General features: G+C 46.6%; 1 protein-coding gene across 1 annotated transcript in view; it reads left to right on the top strand.

Moving 5' to 3' along the window:
* The first annotated feature begins 18,829 nt into the window (after positions 1-18,829).
* The window catches only part of LOC141146120 (uncharacterized), a 213,305-nt gene continuing 211,679 nt past the window's right edge, over positions 18,830-20,455 (top strand). The window contains exon 1 of the mRNA XM_073632874.1: positions 18,830-18,902. Within this exon, the coding sequence (XP_073488975.1) occupies positions 18,830-18,902 (73 nt within the window). The remainder of the gene's footprint in view (positions 18,903-20,455) is intronic.

The raw sequence follows: 20,455 nt of genomic DNA, 5'->3' as shown, positions 1-20,455 counted from the left end.
TGCTGCGTGTGCAGCCTCTGCAGCATGGCCAACGTTGAGTTGTGAGGTTTTCTCCATCAATGCTATGGTTGAGAAGAAGGTGTGCCAATTTCATTCTAATAATTCCCCTTACAATTTCCATATTAAATCGTTCATTACGTGTTCCACAACACATGTGGTGTACCTCCTTACTTGTCCGTGCGGGCTCCATTATGTGGGCCGCACGGTTCGTTCAATAAAAGTGAGACTGGGCGAACACACTGGAAACATTAGAAGGGGTTTCTTGGGTCATCCAGTCTCCAAACATTACCTGGAAAAGCATAAAAAAGATCCTAGGGGGACTGTATTTATGGGAATTGACAAACTCAAACTTCCATGGAGGGGGGCTCTAAGAGACGTGCCATCTCTAGGCTTGATATGGAGTGGATCTACAAGATCCGCTCTCTTAGGCCTCTAGGTTTAAATGTGGATATTGAGTTAAATGCATTTATCGATAATTCCTAAGCCCCTTTCTGTCTCCCTATCCCCCTTTATCCATTCACATTTTCCTTAGTAATTATGGAGTATAAGGGATAATGTGATTTGGGTCTACTATTTTATTTAATTTTATTTAATTTTGTTTATTTTTATTTTCATTTTTATATTTATATTTTCTCAAATATGCTGATGATCCATTAATTTGGCTCTTTAAATTATTTGTGAAATTGGTTGTCATTAGAACTTGCTGTTCAAACTTAATACGTATGATGCAATATGAAATATGGTTGCACTTTGTAATACCGATGCTCTTCATGTATGTGCTCTTGCGTATATACTACAATAGAATATGACATATATATGATTGGTTTTTGTCATTTATTATTTGTTGCAGCATTAAATATATTTTTATGTTTTATTTTTGTAATAATAATATGTATAATTAATATTTTTCATTTTCTGCAGCATAGAATATTTACTACATTTTTATTATTTTATAATTGTAGTATATTGCTTCCTAGTAATAAGTTAAGTCCCTCTTTAATACTTTCCAAATAAACCTTTTAGATTGCCACTCGGAGGAGTTATTAATAGTCTAGTAATGCTAGCGATTTCCTCTGAGTGGTGATTGCGTTGCGACTCTGAGGGGTTAATTATTCTCACTTCATTGTGTATATCAGTGAGTCACTATGGCAACATTCATTTAGTGGAGAGCACCAGGTAGAGGCTTGGTTTCCCCACTCTGATCCTTTTCCTATTAAGGCTCAAGCTGGATTAGAGCAGAGTTGGAAACGAGGCTTGGTGCACATTTTAGACTATTTAGGTGATGGCTCAATACGTTGCCCGTGCCCCTTTGAAGAGGTCAGCTTGTGACGAAACATGTAGGGCGTGGCTACGTGTTGTAAGCCGTCACGTTGATTGCCCCATGTAATGCACGGGTGTTCGTTCTTTTTAATGCCGCCATATTTTTATTGTTTTTACTAGTATTCTCACGGAGTGTGCACTCTCCATTTTTGTTATATTTATAATAAATCCGAAACTTATTTACACTATTGGAGCCCTATTTTCGCTTCTTCCCCCTCACTATTCTGGAAGCAAGTGAGCGCTTCTCCCCCCTCCAGGTTCAAGACTTGGACCAGCCCGGACCGGAGACGTCTGATCTGTCAGCTGCTGCGGATATCCTCTCCACATGGTCCCTGCAGAGGGCGAAGTCTGCACGCTCGTCAGACCTCGCTAATAGGGGGTCCATCACCGAGGGTAAGGGTCCATCTTCAACTTTTACTCTTTGGATTCACAACGAGTGGAGTCACATCACTCTTTTATCCTTCTTTCCTTCTGTTTATGCATATGGAAGATATGTCTATGGAAGGTGGATGATAGTTCCTCACACTGATGAACTTTCTCTATATTGTTTCACTTTATAGACTGGAGTCACAATTTTCATAAAAAATTTTTTTTAGATTCACCCTTCCCAATAACATACACAATTTTTTGAATTATATTAGTGATTTTTTCACGTTTGTATTTATTTCACAGGTCGTATCATATCTGATTAGATAAATTCTCACCTCACATGTGGTTGTGTTTATGCAATTATTTGCTGCATTTTTTATGCATTTGTTTGCTATATTTCAATATATTGTGTACTATGCAAAATATCACTTGTTTGTATGGATTGTAAGCACACTTTTTCATACTATTCAACGTTGAGTTCCACCTGGTGGGCACGTCGCAGATTAGGTGGTTCTTGGGCAGGTTAAATTCTATTTGGAGGTCTGCCAGCCGAGCACTGGCATTATATGACTGGCAGAAATGCACACAGACTTACCTGGCCTGCCTCAGGACATCCTGTAAGCCCGGTTACCTGCCCAAGAACCGCTGCACCAACAAGTTAAGGACGTGAGCCAAACAGGGCGCATGGGTCATTTGTCCCTGTCGGAGGGCGGAGAGGAGGTTGGTGCCATTGTCGCAAACCACCATTCCTGACTTAAGTTGGCTTGGCGTCAACCACCTCTGAACCTGCCCCTGCAGAGCTGACAGAACCTCTGCCCCAGTGTGGCTCCTGTTCCCCAAGCACACCAGCTCAAGCACCGAATGGCATCTTTTGGCCTGCATACTTGCGTAGCCCCTTGAACACCTACGAAGCACCGCTGGTTCCGAGGGCAAAGCACAGGAAGAGGCCATGGAGGAAGAAGAAGAGGAGGAGCTGGAGGAGAGAGGTGTGTCAGAAGCACCAGTAGTGGCATTTTGGAGGTGTGGTGGCGGAACAACCTCCAACACTACTGCACCTTGTCCTGCATCCTTCCCAGCTGCTATCAGAGTCACCCAATGCTCCGTGAAACTTAGGTAATGTCATAGTCCATGCCTGCTGGACCATGAGTCAGTGGTAATATGCACCTTACCGCTGACCACCCTGTCCAGCGAGGCCAAGACATTGCCTTCCACATGCCGGTAGAGAGCCGGAATCGCCTTCGGTGAGAAAAAGTGGCGTTTGGGAACCTGCCACTGAGGAACCGCACATTCCACAAACTCACGGAAGGGGGCAGAGTCTACCAACTGAAAAGGTAGCAGTTGAAGTGCTAGCAATTTTGCCAAGCTAGCATTCAACCGCTGGGCATGTGGATGGCTGGGAGCGAACTTCTTTCTGCGGTGCAGCAGCTGGGGCAGGGAAATTTGCCTGGTACAATTTGACATTGGTGTACTGATAGCAGATTGCCCACAAGTACTTGGCTGTGACACACCAAATTCTACACCTTCATTTCTCTCAGTGCAGGTCTCAGAGAGGACTGAAGGTATAGTGGGGTTGGAGATCCCAGCTGATGAGGAGCAAGGAGAGGTCCTCTTTGTTCTTTGGTGTGGGTTTTTTAGGTACGCTTGCCAACGGACTGCATGGCAGGTCACCATATGTCTGGTCAAGCATGTGGTGCCCAAGTGGGAGCTGTTTTGGCCACGCAAGATACGCTTGATACATATGTTGCAAATAGCGGTGCGATCTGATGCACTCATCTCAAAAAAGGTACACACCAAAAAACTTTTGGAATAACGCGCAGAGACAGCAGCGCCCTGCACATGCGGAGCTCTGCAGTGTGATGCAGTCAGTGTGCTGCCCTTAGGCTGGCCCCTGGAAGGCATCCTGCCTCGTTGGTGATGTGCCGCCTCCTCCTCCTCTCTCCTATCAGGCACTCACTTTGAGTCAGTGACCTCATCATCCCCTCCCTCCTCATCACTGGAGCAAACCTGGCAGTATGCTGCAGCAGGGGGAACATGACTGCCAGATTGCTGTCCTTCTTGGGCACCCCCTCTGTCTGGGCTCACGTTACTGCCTTCCTCTAGCTGAGTACCATCATCGGAGCCTTCAAAGCGCTGGGCATCCTCCTGGAGCATGTACCCAACACTGTGGTCAAACAGTTCGAGGGACTCCTCAGGAGGACATGGTGGGGCTAGGGAAGCAATCACTGATGCCATTGAGCCGAGGGAAGAGGCCACGTTGGCAGCTGCTTTGCCAGAAAAAGTACCCTGAGCCTGGGTGAGAGAGGATGAGGAGGATGAGGACTGCTTGGTCATCCACTCGACCAAGTCTTCCGCATGTTGCTGCTCAACACGGCCAACTGTTGAAAAAAAGGCCAAGCGTGTCCCACGGCCACGTGCTGATGAGAATGCACCATGTCAACGACCAGCACTGTTGCCTCTAGACAGAGCCTGCTTGCCCTCTTTTATTGGTTTGTGACTGTCTGCCTCTCCTTTTGGCTTTCCAGACATACTATTGGCCTGCAGTGACCTGCACAAAACTGGGATGTATATACACATATACCGATTATACTACAGCTAGCAGAATCAACTGCCTGCCTGTAATATTATTAGTATGATAACACCTGCACTTGTCTTCAGGTAGACTGTAGGTGCAACTGTGCAGGGTACACAGTGCAGTAACTGGAAATACTTCAAAGAGCCTACACAAGCACCTGGCTGCAGGTAGCTATACTGTAGGTGAGACTGTGCAGGGTACACAGTACAGTAACTGGAAATACTTCAATGAGCCTACACAAGCACCTGGCTGCAGGTAGCTATACTGTAGGTGAGACTGTGCAGGTTACACAGTACAGTAGCTGGAAATACTTCATTGAGCCTACACAAGCACCTGGTTGCAGGTAGCTATACTGTAGGTGAGACTGTGCAGGGTACACAGTACAGTAGCTGGAAATACTTCAATGAGCCTACACAAGCACCTGGCTGCAGGTAGCTATACTGTAGGTGAGACTGTGCAGGGTACACAGTACAGTAGATGGAAATACTTCAATGAGCCTACACAAGCACCTGGCTGCAGGTAGCTATACTGTAGGTGAGACTGTGCATGGTACACAGTACAGTAACTAGAAGTACTTCAAAGAGCCTACACAAGCACCTGGCTGCAGGTAGCTATACTGTAGGTGAGACTGTGCAGGGTACACAGTACAGTAGCTGGAAATATTTCAATGAGCCTACACAAGCACCTGGCTGCAGGTAGCTATACTGTAGGTGAGACTGTGCAGAGTACACAGTAAAGTAACTGGAAATAACTTCAATGAGCCTACACAAGCACCTGGCTGCAGGTAGCTATACTGTAGGTGAGACTGTGCAGGTTACACAGTACAGTAGCTGGAAATACTTCAATGAGCCTACAAAAGCACCTGGCTGCAGGTAGCTATACTGTAGGTGAGACTGTGCAGGGTACACAGTACAGTAGCTGGAAGTACTTCATTGAGCCTACACAAGCACCTGGTTGCAGGTAGCTATACTGTAGGTGAGACTGTGCAAGGTACACAGTACAGTAACTGGAAATACTTCAAAGAGCCTACACAAGCACCTGGCTGCAGGTAGCTATACTGTAGGTGAGACTGTGCAGGGTACACAGTACAGTAACTGGAAATACTTCAAAGAGCCTACACAAGCACCTGGCTGCAGGTAGCTATACTGTAGGTGAGACTGTGCAGGGTAAACAGTACAGTAGCTGGAAATACTTCAATGAGCCTACACAAGCACCTTGTTGCAGGTAGCTATACTGTAGGTGAGACTGTGCAGGGTACACGGTACAGTAACTAGAAATACTTCAAAGAGCCTACACAAGCACCTGGCTGCAGGTAGCTATACTGTAGGTGAGACTGTGCAGGGTACACAGTACAGTAACTAGAAATACTTCAAAGAGCCTACACAAGCACCTGGCTGCAGGTAGCTATACTGTAGGTGAGACTGTGCAGGGTACACAGTACAGTAACTGGAAATACTTCAATGAGCCTACACAAGCACCTGGCTGCAGGTAGCCATACTGTAGGTGAGACTGTGCAGGGTACACAGTACAGTAACTAGAAATACTGTAAAAACACCTCCTGCCTGCCTGTCAGTATTTTAGGAAGAGAAGAACAGGATCTAGCTAAACTGAATACAGTGTGTATATATATATATATATATATATATATATATATATATATATATATATATATATATATATATATATATATATACACACACACACACACACACAACCTGGGATGCATATATATATATATATATATATATATATATACACACAATACACTGTAACTGCAGCTAACTGACTCGACCTGCCTACTCTATCTTAAATCAAATGACACTGTCTGTCTGTCTCTCTCTCTCTCTCTCTCTCTCTTTCTATCTCTGTCTGAATGCCGGAACACACTACACAGGGCCACCGTGCAGGCGGCCTTATATAGTGTGGGGCGTGTACTAAACCCCCTGAGCCATAATTGGCCAAAGCCTCCTTGGCTTTGGCCAATTACGGCTCTCTGTTCAGACGGCGCTGTGATTGGCCAATCATCAGCCAGCAATGCACTGCCATGCCACAGTGAATTATGGGCCGTGACGCGCCACTCGAATTTGGCACGAACGGCCCATATCGTTCGTAATTCGGTGAACGACCAAACACACAGTGTTCGAGTCGAACATGGGTTTGACTCGAACACGAAGCTCATCCCTAGTAGCCATACTATCAAATCAGCCTCTGGTATAGATTTGTTATGCACCAGGACCGTCACTGATTTTATCAGAGGCTGCCTCGAAATCACTTTTGGTACCAAACCACTCCACTGCGGAAGGCCCTTGCACCTCCTGTACCTCTCCCAAAATAAATCCAGACCCTCAGGCTTTACAAAGGACAAATCATACTCATAACTCCCCACTGGTCAAATCAAAGCAAATATATCCAAGGCTTTAAACCCCATTTCCAGAACCAGCTCAGCCACCCTTCCCCTTACTGGTGGGGTCCCCTCCCCCTCCCACTTCAACTGAACCACATTCCTCCTCCTGTACCCACTAACCATCCCACCACCAAGCCTCCCCAAATTGTGACTAACATTTAAAAAATTCCCTCCACCCTCCTTGGTGCGACTCCCCAGAACAGACGCATAACTCCCCATATTCTTCCTTGCAAAGGATCCATCTGTGCGATTAGAAACATCAAAAACAACTTTGGCAGATAACGATTGCACACCTGATGAATCTTTCCTCTGCTGAGCAGAAGAAATGTCATTTTTACCTATAGCAGCCACATTAACCCCTTCACCACCACCAACACATCCTTTGCTTTATCAGTATTATTGCATTGAATATTTTCTGGCACATTCATAGTTCCTGCCGTGTCCTCACTCACTGCTGTCCCCATACACACATCACCTCCAGGCAGACTCTTCTCCTCCATCAGGACAGGACTATCAGCTGAGCAGAGTGAAGGTTCTTCTAATACAGCAACAGGTGAATCATTGCAGGAGACTTCCATGGCTGTCTCCACTTCACATGCTGCACTGTGCTGATCCCCTCCCCCACCTGCATCAATCAGCCCAGGTGAAGGTGAAACAGGCTCTTTGGAGCTGGCAGCCATCTTGCTTGTAGAACTACAGGTCTCAGCAGGAGCAGCAAAATCCATGTCCAGGGTGTTTGATGAAGATCCTTCCACATTGCTCTGTTGGTCTGATGACACCTCTGCCAGGGGTTTTCCCTCCATGTCTGCATAAGGTTTCTCCACAGCAGAGACTCCAACAGGCAGCTGTTTGCAGAGCTCCTTTCCTTTTGTTCCTCAGCCGGGACACCATCCATTACAGCCGGGACACAATCCACCACAGCTGGTGGTGGCAGACATGTTGGAAGGAGGCAGCACGGCACACTGGGATTTCTCCACCAGTGCTGGCTTTGCCAGTCTGTAACCCCTCTGCTCAGCCTCAGGGACTTCTGCTGGTTCATCAACAGACCTGTCTGCCCGTAGGGGTGACTCCATCTGCTGAATGAACTTTAGTGTGCCATGTTCACTCTCAACCCCCTGGCTGGTTGCCACTGGCGATTCCCCAGCTTGACATGGGGGGAGAGGTGCAGAGGCAGATGAAGCCGGGTTGTGTGTTACCTGCAGCTGCTGATCCTCAGAACTCACCGATGTCTGGCTGGCAAATTTTCTTTCATTGTTAAACTTTTCTGCAAAAGCTCCACTTCTGTCTTTCAATTGCTCCAAAAATAAAGATTGTTTCTTTACCTTCTCCTCCAGCTGCTGTAACTCTGGCTTCATGGCCAAACGATTCTTACTCCAGGCCTGGAAATACTTGGCCCTGAAGTTGGCCCTGAAGTTTTTATGTTCAGCTTTTAAACATTTAAGTTTCTCCTCAGCTCTTCCAATTGTTCGAAAGCGTTCAATGATCTTCTGTCTGTAGACATCCACATTCTCACCAGGGCCTGGACCCACAGTCAGATCCTCCACCTCCTCCTCCTCACTAGGCCCCGTATCATCAGGGGAATCCCTCCCAGGGCCTCCCCCAGGATCGGGCATTATTCCTGGGCCAAGCTAGCAGGCAAGGCCCAGGCTTGAAAAAGGCTGGTTCTCACAGAGAGCTCTTTGGGTGTGTCCTCCTCCTCCTTCCCACTAACCACCAATGTAAGGAACATTCTTCCCACTGATCACCAATGTAAGGGGCATTCTTCTCACTGACCACCAATGTAAGGAACATTCTTCCCACCGATCACCAATGTAAGGAGTATTCTTCCCACTGATCATCAATGTAAGGAACATTTTTCCCACTGATCACCAATGTAAGGAGTATTCTTCTCACTGACCACCAATGTAAGGAACATTCTTCCCGCTGATCACCAATGTAAGGAGCGTTCTTCCCGCTGATCACCAATGTAAGGAACATTCTTCTCATTGACCACTAGGGATGAGCTTCGAGTTCGAGTCGAACTCATGTTCTACTCGAACATTGGCTGTTCGCAAGTTCGCCGAACAGCGAACAATTTGGGGTGTTCGCGGCAAATTCGAATGCCGCGGAACACCCTTTAAAAGTCTATGGGAGAAATCAAAAGTGCTAATTTTAAAGGCTTATATGCAAGTTATTGTCATAAAAAGTGTTTGGGGACCCGGGTCCTGCCCCAGGGGTCATGGATCAATGCAAAAAAAAGTTTTAAAAATGGACGTTTTTTCAGGAGCAGTGATTTTATTAATGCTTAAAGTCAAACAATAAAAGTGTAATATCCCTTTAAATTTCGTACCTGGGGGGTGTCTATAGTATGCCTGTAAAGGGGCGCATGTTTCCTGTGTTTAGAACAGTCTGACAGCAAAATGACATTTGGAAGGAAAAAACTCATTTAAAACTACCCGCGGCTATTGCATTGCCGACAATACACATAGAAGTTCATTGATAAAAACGGCATGGGAATTCCCCACAGGGCAACCCCGAACCAAAATAAAAAAAAAAAAATGATGTGGGGGTCCCCCTAAATTCCATACAAGGCCCTTCGGGTCTGGTATGGATATTAAGGGGAACCCCAGCCAAAATTTAAAAAAAAAATTGACGTGGGGTTCCCCCTAAATTCCATACCAGACCCTTCAGGTCTGGTATGGATTTTAAGGGGAACCCCGCGCCAAAAAAAAAAAAAAAAAAACGGCGTGGGGTCCCCCTAAAAATCCATACCAGACCCTTATCCGAGCACGCAACCTGGCAGGCCGCAGGAAAAGAGGGGGGGACGAGAGTGCGGCCCCCCCCCCCTCCTGAACCGTACCAGGCCACATGCCCTCAACATTGGGAGGGTGCTTTGGGGTAGCCCCCCAAAGCACCTTGTCCCCATGTTGATGAAGACAAGGGCCTCATCCCCACAACCGTGGCCGGTGGTTGTGGGGGTCTGCGGGCGGGGGGCTTATCGGAATCTGGAAGCCCCCTTTACCAAGGGGACCCCCAGATCCCGGCCCCCCCCTGTGTGAAATGGTAAGGGGTTACTTACCCCTACCATTTCACTAAAAAACTGTCAAAAATGTTAAAAATGACAAGAGACAGTTTTTGACAATTCCTTTATTTAAATGCTTCTTCTTTCTTCCTTCATCTTCTTCTTCTTCTGGTTCTTCTGGCTCTTCTGGTTCTTCCTCCGGCGTTCTCGTCCAGCATCTCCTCCGCGGCGTCTTCTATCTTCTTCTCCTCGGGCCGCTCCGCACCCATGGCATGAGGGGGGAGGCTCCCGCTCTTCTCTTCATCTTCTTCTTCATCTTCATCTTCTTCTTCATCTTCTTCTTCTTCTTCTTCTTCTTCTTCTCTTCTTCATCTCTTCTTCCTTCTTCATTTCTTCTGCGGGCCGCTCCGCATCCATGCATGGAGGGAGGCTCCCGCTGTGTGACGGCGTCTCTTCGTCTGACGGTTCTTAAATAACGGGGGGCGGGGCCATCCGGTGACCCCGCCCCCCTCTGACGCACTGTGAATTGACGGGACTTCCCTGTGACGTCACGGGGAATGCCACAGGGAAGTCCCGTCATGTCCCGTGCGTCAGAGGGGGGCGGGGTCACCGGGTGGCCCCGCCCCCCGTTATTTAAGAACCGTCAGACGAAGAGACGCCGTCACACAGCGGGAGCCTCCCTCCATGCATGGATGCGGAGCGGCCCGCAGAAGAAATGAAGAAGGAAGAAGAGATGAAGAAGAGAAGAAGAAGAAGAAGAAGAAGATGAAGAAGAAGATGAGAAGAAGATGAAGAGAAGAGCGGGAGCCTCCCCCCTCATGCCATGGGTGCGGAGCGGCCCGAGGAGAAGAAGATAGAAGACGCCGCGGAGGAGATGCTGGACGAGAACGCCGGAGGAAGAACCAGAAGAGCCAGAAGAACCAGAAGAAGAAGAAGATGAAGGAAGAAAGAAGAAGCATTTAAATAAAGGAATTGTCAAAAACTGTCTCTTGTCATTTTTAACATTTTTGACAGTTTTTTAGTGAAATGGTAGGGGTAAGTAACCCCTTACCATTTCACACAGGGGGGGGGCCGGGATCTGGGGGTCCCCTTGGTAAAGGGGGCTTCCAGATTCCGATAAGCCCCCCGCCCGCAGACCCCCACAACCACCGGCCACGGTTGTGGGGATGAGGCCCTTGTCTTCATCAACATGGGGACAAGGTGCTTTGGGGGGCTACCCCAAAGCACCCTCCCAATGTTGAGGGCATGTGGCCTGGTACGGTTCAGGAGGGGGGGGGCCGCACTCTCGTCCCCCCCTCTTTTCCTGCGGCCTGCCAGGTTGCGTGCTCGGATAAGGGTCTGGTATGGATTTTTAGGGGGACCCCACGCCGTTTTTTTTTTTTTTTTTTGGCGCGGGGTTCCCCTTAAAATCCATACCAGACCTGAAGGGTCTGGTATGGAATTTAGGGGGAACCCCACGTCAATTTTTTTTAAAAATTTTGGCTGGGGTTCCCCTTAATATCCATACCAGACCTGAAGGGCCTTGTATGGAATTTAGGGGGACTCCCACATCATTTTTTTTTTTTAATTTTGGTTCGGGGTTGCCCTGTGGGGAATTCCCATGCCGTTTTTATCAATGAACTTCTATGTGTATTGTCGGCAATGCAATAGCCGCGGTAGTTTTAAATGAGTTTTTTCCTTCAAAATGTCATTTTGCTGTCAGACTGTTCTAAACACGGGAAACATGCGCCCCTTTACAGGCATACTATAGACACCCCCCAGGTATGAAATTTAAAGGGATATTACACTTTTATTGTTTGACTTTAAGCATTATTAAAATCACTGCTCCTGAAAAAACGGCCGTTTTTAAAACTTTTTTTTGCATTGATCCATGTCCCCTGGGGCAGGACCCAGGTCCCCAAACACTTTTATTGACAATAACTTGCATATTAGCCTTTAAAATTAGCACTTTTGATTATTCATGTTCGTGTCCCATAGACTTTAACGGTGTTCGCGTGTTCGAACGAATTTTTTTCCTGTTCGCATGTTCTGGTGCGAACCGAACAGGGGGGTGTTCGGCTCATCCCTATTGACCACCAATATAAGGAACATTCTTCCCACTGATCACCAATGTAAGGAGCATTCTTCCCACTGATCACCAATGTAAGGAACATTCTTCCCACTGATCAATGTAAGGGGCATTCTTCTCACTGATCACCAATGTAAGTGTAGCGCCCTGCTCCTGAAGAGCAGACGCTATTCTTTTGAAATTTAAGTTAGTTGAAGCTACAGTTTGGCTCAGCTTATTATTACCTAAATTTAATGGTTTCTATACCAGTTTGGCTGGACTGTGCAGATTTCCACCCGACCATGGGTGGTGCTGTCACCATTGGTGGATGTTATAAATACAGGCTGGTTGAACATATTGAATACTCTTTGCTCAGAAACTATTCGGTGGGAGTGGTTCATCCGCCAGGCATTCTGGGCAGGGGTATTTAAGGGATAGACACCGTGTGGAAGGGATTGGCGCTTCCTGACCTCATGGCCCTCCTGGCCTGGGGAACTGCTGTTGCTTAAAGTTCTGCCTTGAGGTTGGCAGACCCAAGGCCCTGCTACTAGAAGAAGGATCAGAGTTTTAGTGGCCTACTGATCCATAGGATGGTCTCTTTGTTGTCTGGCCTGCGGGAAGAAGCAAGGGATTGCAGTGACCAGGGGAGGACTCTTCAGGAGAGGACCGAGCATAAGGCTGGTATCTTGAGAAGAGCCTAGGAACTCAGTCAGAGATGCATCTGGGATCAAGCACAGCAATCAGTTCATTCAAGATTGTAAGGTCTGTGGCAGAAACCATGTTCGAGCATCACATCGGCTGCTAGGTCGGTGAGAGAGACCTGGTTGTTGAATCCAGCTGTGGAAGTGCTATTTGCTGGATATAGAAATTACCTCAAACCGCAAGATACAAGGTACCTGAATCCCTTTTTACCCTCTACCTTACTGTTGCATATTTTTGTTCTTTAATAAAACTTGGAAAAAAGGGCTAAGTGTTGGAGCCAGTGTTTCAATTGAGCAAGTAATAAGTACCCCTATGACGAATACTGTGAAGATGTGAACGGTAAGCCCGAAGAAAATTATTAGTAGCTCCTTCGGGGGTAAATAAAGAGTTTGCTACATGTGGGGGCTCGTCCGGGATTTATGGTTACCTATAGAAACTAAAGGAACTTTTTTGCCAAGGAACTAATGCAATAAAAGGTTTTTGGACTTTGCCATTTTTTTTTGTCTGTTTGTGTTCAACAACATGATTGGTTACGGACCAAGGTAATGGCGAGTCGGCAGTGGGTGGAGTCAAGAAAGCCCAGGAGTTGTGTGACCAGAGGAGCCAATGGGAGGAGTTGTCTAAACTACGTGCTGAGTGAGACACCGCGTGGTCTGACTAAACGCGGAGAAGGAAGGTCCTGCCGAGCTGTCGCTATGTTCCGAATGCCAGGGATGCAGTCTGCTATGGGGCCCAGAATGTTCTCTGGAGGAACCACTGCAAGTATCAGACTGCCTGGAACGCTGCTGAAGGACACGGGGATTCGCCTGAAACCGCATGGGCGTTTCATCCTGTATACAACGGGAGACTCAGAGGCTTTGGGCATGCTGTGTAACGGATGCGAGGGACTGGTCGCAAGTCCTCGACCGTTTGTTTGATGCTTACACTGCGGGGAGTATCTGTACACTGTGGAACAACCCACCATGTCGCCCTGGGCCTACCGAATGGATTGGGCCACAGGCATCGCCACTGAAGAGATTGTTGTATTCAATCCTACAATCAGGCCTACGCTCTCAAAGTCTGCTACGCCGAGTGTTCCCAAGAGAGATGGTGCTGAAACTACCATTGAGGAACCGACAGTGGATATTGCTACTGCCATCACTTCTACCATTACCGACCTTGCTGTTCCTACTCAAAAGAAGGTTGGGTATGTGAAAGCCTCCTGCAGCCGCGGTCGAGGTTTACCTCAGAGATTGCCTGAACCGGATCCACAGAAGGAGTCCACGTAAGGAACGAGTGAGATCTCAGGGAACATTGTGCATGGGGGGACTGTTTGCCGATATACGCCTGCGGAGGAGTTGCGGGACTCGGAAATAGACTCTCTCTCAGACCTTTCAGGAGATGATGATCTCTTTGAATCTTTGTCCCAGGAGATGCTGTGGGCGAATAGTGACGATGTTGCTGCAACATTTAACTTGTCTGACTGGGCAGCCGTGAACTCGGGGAGCCCATCACCTCGGGTGGAGACCCCTACAATTACTAGCGGGACTTTGTCTAAAAATACCGGTCCATCCGGAGCAAACAAATCATCTCTCTTTGCCATGGTACACAAGTCCCCGGTTTCATGTGTGCTTTCTGGTTTGGGAAGTTTCCGTTCTTTGCCAAGGCTCGCTCCATCTCAACGGCTGTTAAATAAGCGAGTGGCCACAGAATATGGACTTGAATTCCCGTACGTTCCTAGGGATATCATGCAAGAAATTGAGGAGAACAGAGAGAGCTGGTATAGTGAAGACATTTGGGACTCTTTGAAAGTACCAAAGCCCTTTAGGAAGCCAGGATGTTCTTCTGTGATCAATGATCGATTTGCCGGATGCCTGTTGCATTGGAGCTATGGGAGACACATATATGCGGATAAAGTTGTTATCTATCGGCGGGGAAAAGATAACATTGTATACTTCATCACTACAGTAGATGCACAAGGGAAAGCTGTGACTTTGCCTGATCCCCGGTTTTATTGGTGATCGATTATGGTAACTGTTTCTGTTGGTGACAGCCTAAGAAGAAAACTATTTTCTTTTCCTTTCTTCAATGCAAGGACTATGGGGAATAGTTAGTGTCAGTTGATAGAGAAACTGTGTGTCAAGGTTTTTGAACTCTTTCAACACTTGCCTTAAAGAGGTTGTATAGTCTTTTTTTTTTACTTTTACCTACAGGTAAGCCTATAATAAGGCATACCTGTAGGTAAAAAAAATATCTCCTAAACCTGTACAGTTTAGGAGCTATTCCCCTTGCTATGAGCCGCTGACTGCAGCGGCGCATGCTCACAGGGGATTCTCGGCTGAAGGCCCAGCAACTGCCGGACCTTGCTGGGAAAGAAATCTCCCACGCGCATGCGCAGGAGTGATGACATCGCGGCTCCAGCCACTCACAGCGCTGGAACCGCGATACCCGGAAGACACGCCGAGGCAACATGTCAGCTACCTTGGCGTGGACCAGGTAAGACACCGACGCCTCGTTCTAAGGTAAGTATTTCATAATGAGCTAGTATGTGGTGCATACTAGCTCATTATGCCTTGTGCTTTACAGTGGTAAAAAAAAAAAAAATTCAGCGGGTATACAACCGCTTTAAAAGATTTGCATTCCAACAACTTCTGCCACTAGGTGGTAGCAGTTTGCCCAACAAGGTCGAACTTTCTGCATTTAGAAAAAAAATATATATATAATGATAAATATAGTTCATGGCGAGAAAGAAAATTTCATTTTCCAGGAAATGGGGTTTTGCTTCTTGCAAGGAAGGTACTGACTTTTATATTATTGTTTTGTTTTGTGTGTTTTATTTCAGATTCGACAGGATCTTCTAGCAAACAATTGGAGAGTGGGTGGTACAGATAGCTAGACAGGTCATGGGAGAGTGTTGCTGTGCTTTCTAATTCATGTGTGATGTTGTAAATCATTTAATGTGTTGTTGCTTTACTCTTTCTCTTCTTTCAACTCAAATGTTGGGATTCAGGTATTTGACTCTCAGGATTGAGAGTTAAAATTTTGCTTTTTTCGACAATGGGGACAGAGTTTATTGCGGTGGGGGGAGTATGTAGCGCCCTGCTCCTGAAGAGCAGACGCTATTCTTTTGAAATTTAAGTTAGTTGAAGCTACAGTTTGGCTCAGCTTATTATTACCTAAATTTAATGGTTTCTGTACCAGTTTGGCTGGACTGTGCAGATTTCCATCCGACCATGGGTGGTGCTGTCACTATTGGTGAATGTTGTAAATACAGTCTGGTTGAACATATTGAATACTCTTTGCTCAGAAACTATTCGGTGGGAGTGGTTCATCCGCCGGGCATTCTGGGCAGGGGTATTTGTGGAAGGGGTTGGCGCTTCCTGACCTCATGGCCCTCCTGGCCTGGGGAACTGCTGTTGCTTAAAGTTCTGCCTTGAGGTTGGCGGACCCAAGGCCCTGCTACTAGAAGAAGAATCAGAGTTTTAGTGGCCTACTGGTCCATAGGATGGTCTCTTTGCTGTCTGGCCTGCGGGAAGAAGCAAGGGATTGCAGTGACCAGGGGAAGACTCTTGCATATGGGATCAAGCACAGCAATCAGTTCATTCAAGATTGTAAGGTCTGTGGCAGAAACCATGTTCGAGCATCACATCGGCTGCTAGGTCAGTGAGAGAGACCTATCCGGTTGTTGTTGAATCCAGCTGTGGAAGTGCTATTCGCTAAATATAGAAATGACCTCAAACCGCAAGATCCAAGGTACCTGAATCCCTTTTCACCTTCTACCTTACTATTGCATATTTTTGTTCTTTAATAAAACTTGGAAAAAAGGACTAAGTGTTGGAGCCAGTGTTTCATGAACACTAAAGATGGTAACGGTAAGCCCGAAGAAAATTATTAGCAGCTCCTTCGTGGGTAAATAAAGAGTTTGCTACATAAGGAACATTCTTCCCACTGATCACCAATGTAAGGAGCATTCTTCCCACTGACCTCCAATGTAAGGAGCATTCTTCTCACAGATCACCAATGTAAGGGGCATTCTTCTCACTGATCACCAATGTAAGGAGAATTCTTCCCACTGATCACCAATGTAAGGAACATTCTTCTCACTGATCACCAATGTAAGGAACATTCTTCCCACTGATCACCAATGTAAAGAACATTCCTCCCACTGATCACCAATGTAAGGAACATTCTTTTCACTGATCACCAATGTAAGGGACATTCTTCCCACTGACCATCACCAATGTATTATGAGTTGTAGTAATAGTCATTTTTAGCAGGTAGTCCATGAGACTGGAAAGTTATTTCAAGGGTTCCTCTGTGTTGAAAAGGTTAAGAGAGGCTGATCTATAGTATTAGGTATATGTAGCCTCACAAACTTTTGATCTGCATATGACTTACAGATAAAGCCACCCCCCAGATGTAGCACCTTACAGATGTAGCACCCCCTGGGTCTGCTGGAGGGAAGGATCCATCATGGCTCGCTGCCTCCACCAGAGGCAGGGAGTGAGCTAACATTCAACACAGGGCTGAGTCCATGGCTATAATGGGGAGTTTAGAACAGAATTTGGGTGCCAGTCACTTTAGATATTTTCAATGTTTTAATAAGGAACTTGAATGAAGTAGTAGGAGAGAGGGTTAGGGGAGGTTTCAGATACCATTTGCAGATCACTTACAGACTCCTTGGATCCAGAAACAAACAGCTTTCTCTCTTAGCAGATCCTGGATAAGCCTCTCACAGACTTAGCAGCCAGTAGCTATTTAACTTTAGATTGTAGAACACCTTGACAGCATCAGAACATTTAAGCCGACCTGGCGATACTGCAAATAGGATTTGATTTGTAGATTTAGATCCAGCTTCACAGTGTCTGAACCTTTAAGCCATCCGGCAACACTTTAGGTGCAGTTTAGGGGTAGGTGCATCCTCCAAACGAGTCACTGGGCCCTCCTGAGAGACCAGCCTTCATCCTGGCTCTCTCCAGTAAGGGGCCTACTTGCAGAACTCGCAGCAGCACATCCTCAGGACAGGAGGGCCAGAGGTAAGAGAGAGAGAGCACATGGCACAGCCCAAATACATACCCCTTTCCCAGAATGTACAGTGGCCTGGAACCTCCTACTGGGCTGTTCTGGAAGAAGAAGAATTATTCATAGTTCAACCTAGTTGTAATTCTCATACTGGCCTGTGGTACCAGTGACACCTACTGGCGACAGCGAGAAATGAACAAGGTAGATTAATGGGCGCCAGATACTTCTTGAATGCAAAGAGATTAATTGTCTCTTAAACAGAACTGTGGGAGAGAGGGTTAGGGCCAGGACAACTTTAGTAGTTGCAATGTTAATTGGCAGACTCTGATATCTCTACAGGCAGACAGCCATGCAGGGAAAGGCATCCAGCAGGACTCCACAACTGCACAAGTGGGATCGCTGTCTCCTATGGCAACAGTCGTGTAACAGTTTCCAACACAAGTTGTAATGAACTTCTTCACTTCCTCTACAATCTCCTCTTCACTCAATTGAGCTCCCAGTCTCTCTCACTAGAGTTGCTGATCCACTGCCACTGGATCCCCTGAGCTCTTCCAATCTTCTTACACAGTATCTTCCTCAAGCGTCACCCCCGCGTCCCTGCTGGGTCCCTAGCTTGGCACAAACAGATACTCCTCAAGCGTCACCCCACTGGCCTGCTCGGTACCTGGCTTGGCTCCTGCTGAAGTTTTCTAATTCTTTCCCGTCCCCGGTTGGTGAGAATACTGCCCTGGTACTTGCTTCAGCTACTCATTGTGGTCCCTGTTAATAAGGTGGATGGTCCCTTAGTGCTGACAGCTTCCCCTCTACCTCCGACCACGAAAGGTTCTCCGGCCGGCAGAACCGTCACTTCTGGTTGGACTCTACGCTGCTCTCTTGCTTCTGGATAGGCCCTCAGACAGCCTAGCATTCAGATGGGATAGGCCTTAGGCTTCCGGCCTAGCAACCTGGGGCAGCACAACACACGTCCACCCAGACAGCCGTCAAGGTGGCACAGAACCCTGATCACCTGACCCAACCCAAATAAATAGACTCTCCCAGCAGGCCAAGGGATTCAAGAAAATCCCTGCCCATTGGCTGAGACACCCCATTCATTTCTAATCTGTCCTTGCAATGCCCTTATCTTAGCTAATGTCACCAGGTACCCGGCCACCTAGCGACAGAAGAGAGAAGTGCAGCAATTCCAGAATTAGGGTGAAATCATTTGATCTCCTAACAATTGGCCGAGGCAACTACGGCCTGGCAACTAAATCTAACAGCATCCCTGCCTAAACATCAGGGTGCTACATCACAATTTGTAGTATACTGTATGTCCTCTCTTGGTGTGTCTATTGTCCTTATTGTTCTTTTTGTCTATTTTCTTTCACATGAAGTCTTGCTCATTGTAATACCCCATTTTTCTTTGTCCTCTCCAGAATGACTCTCCTTGTGGCCCTACTTATGTTCGGGTTCCTGGTTGTGGCTCAGTGCTGTACTCCCGAGCCCGGAGGTAAGAACTGAACTGATTGTATAAACATAAACCTCAGTAGCAGTGAATGGCTAATAAAGCCACCAAGGAAAAATCACAACTTACCTTTAAACTGGATTCTGTGTGCTGCATTGCAAGAAGATTCGGCAGGCTTTTCCCAGTGCTTTTGAGAGGGGTGGCAGCTACTTGTCACAATGCCTACATCTCTCCATCATCCAACACTGAGCTTACTGGTACTGAGAGAAACGGGGAGGCTGCTATGCGGACCACCCTCTGAAACTTAGTTGCCTGGCTGTCTCTGGCCTTTAATGCCTTCTAATTAAACATGAAAACAATGAAATCCCAATGAAATTAGAACTCCTGATCTCCATATGTATTGTAGAGTTCAGCAATGAAAGCCCTGTGTTTTCTTTGTATGGGTCTCCGTTAGGTGTCAGTTCATTTTAATTATAAAGATATCAGTTGTGGATCAGAATTTCCTAACTTGATGGACCAGGGTTTCTCAACCAGGTTTCCATGGAACCCTAGGGTTCCTCCAGAAGTTGCTAGGGGTTCCTCCAGAGATTGTTAGTGGTTCCTTGAGGGCCCCTCCAGAGGTTGCGAGGGGTTACTTGAGGGCCCCTCCAGAGGTTGCTAGGAGTTCCTTGAAGGTCCCTACAGAGTTTTCTAGGGGTTTTCTTGAGCAATGAGCAATCTCTGCCTCAGATAAGTATTGCCTACCTCAGTGGTCTCCAAACTGGGGCCAGATATGTGTCTTTGCTAACCTTTTTCCAGTCCTTGGGGCACTATTCCCCTCGCTGACACCAATGATGTGGCACTATTCCTCCCACTGACACAAACTATGGGGCACTATTCCTCTCATTGACACCAATGATGGGGCTCTATTCCTCCCACTGACACCAATGTTGGGACACTAGTCCTCCCACTGACACCAATGATGGGGCATTATTCCTCCCACTGACACCAACTATGGGGTCCCAAAATATACATACACAAAAGAAAACTGCCCACAGGGTTTTGACGAGGCGCAACCAAGAATTCTAAAATGTACAAAAATGTATTATGACATAGAACAAATACTTCATACATTTAAAAATATTTATAGCACATACAATTACAAAGTATATGTACACAAATAGCCATTGTTACTAAAATCAGAATAAAAATTCCATGGGGTGAATCCTTAAGTACTGATTCTCTACGCGTTTCACAAGATAACTCTCGCTTCCTCAGGTGAAGTACATATGGGTAACTGAAATTAGAGACAAACTTGTTAAGAGGGGGGAAAAAAAGTGAAAAAAAATAAAATGTGGGGAGAGAAAGAAAATCTGACTTACAAATTGGTAGAATAGTTCTATGGCTCTCCACACATGTTCAGTGGTGTAGTAGATTTAAATGAATTCACGGGTCTTTCAAAAAAGAATAAATAAGACAGTTGGATAAAACCACTCAATGGTCCACATATTTCACCCGGGGAGATGTGGAGGGGAGGGAGGCCAGACATTGCAAAGGCAATCCCCTGGAATGGCACCAGGAAGCACAGTATGAAAATGTGCGCAGACACTGAAAACTTT

This window comes from Aquarana catesbeiana, linkage group LG05 (genome assembly GCF_042186555.1).
Source record: "Aquarana catesbeiana isolate 2022-GZ linkage group LG05, ASM4218655v1, whole genome shotgun sequence".
Classification (NCBI taxonomy): domain Eukaryota; kingdom Metazoa; phylum Chordata; class Amphibia; order Anura; family Ranidae; genus Aquarana; species Aquarana catesbeiana.
The sequence above is the reverse complement of the archived record's forward strand: the minus strand, read 5'-3'. Positions and strand labels throughout refer to the sequence as shown.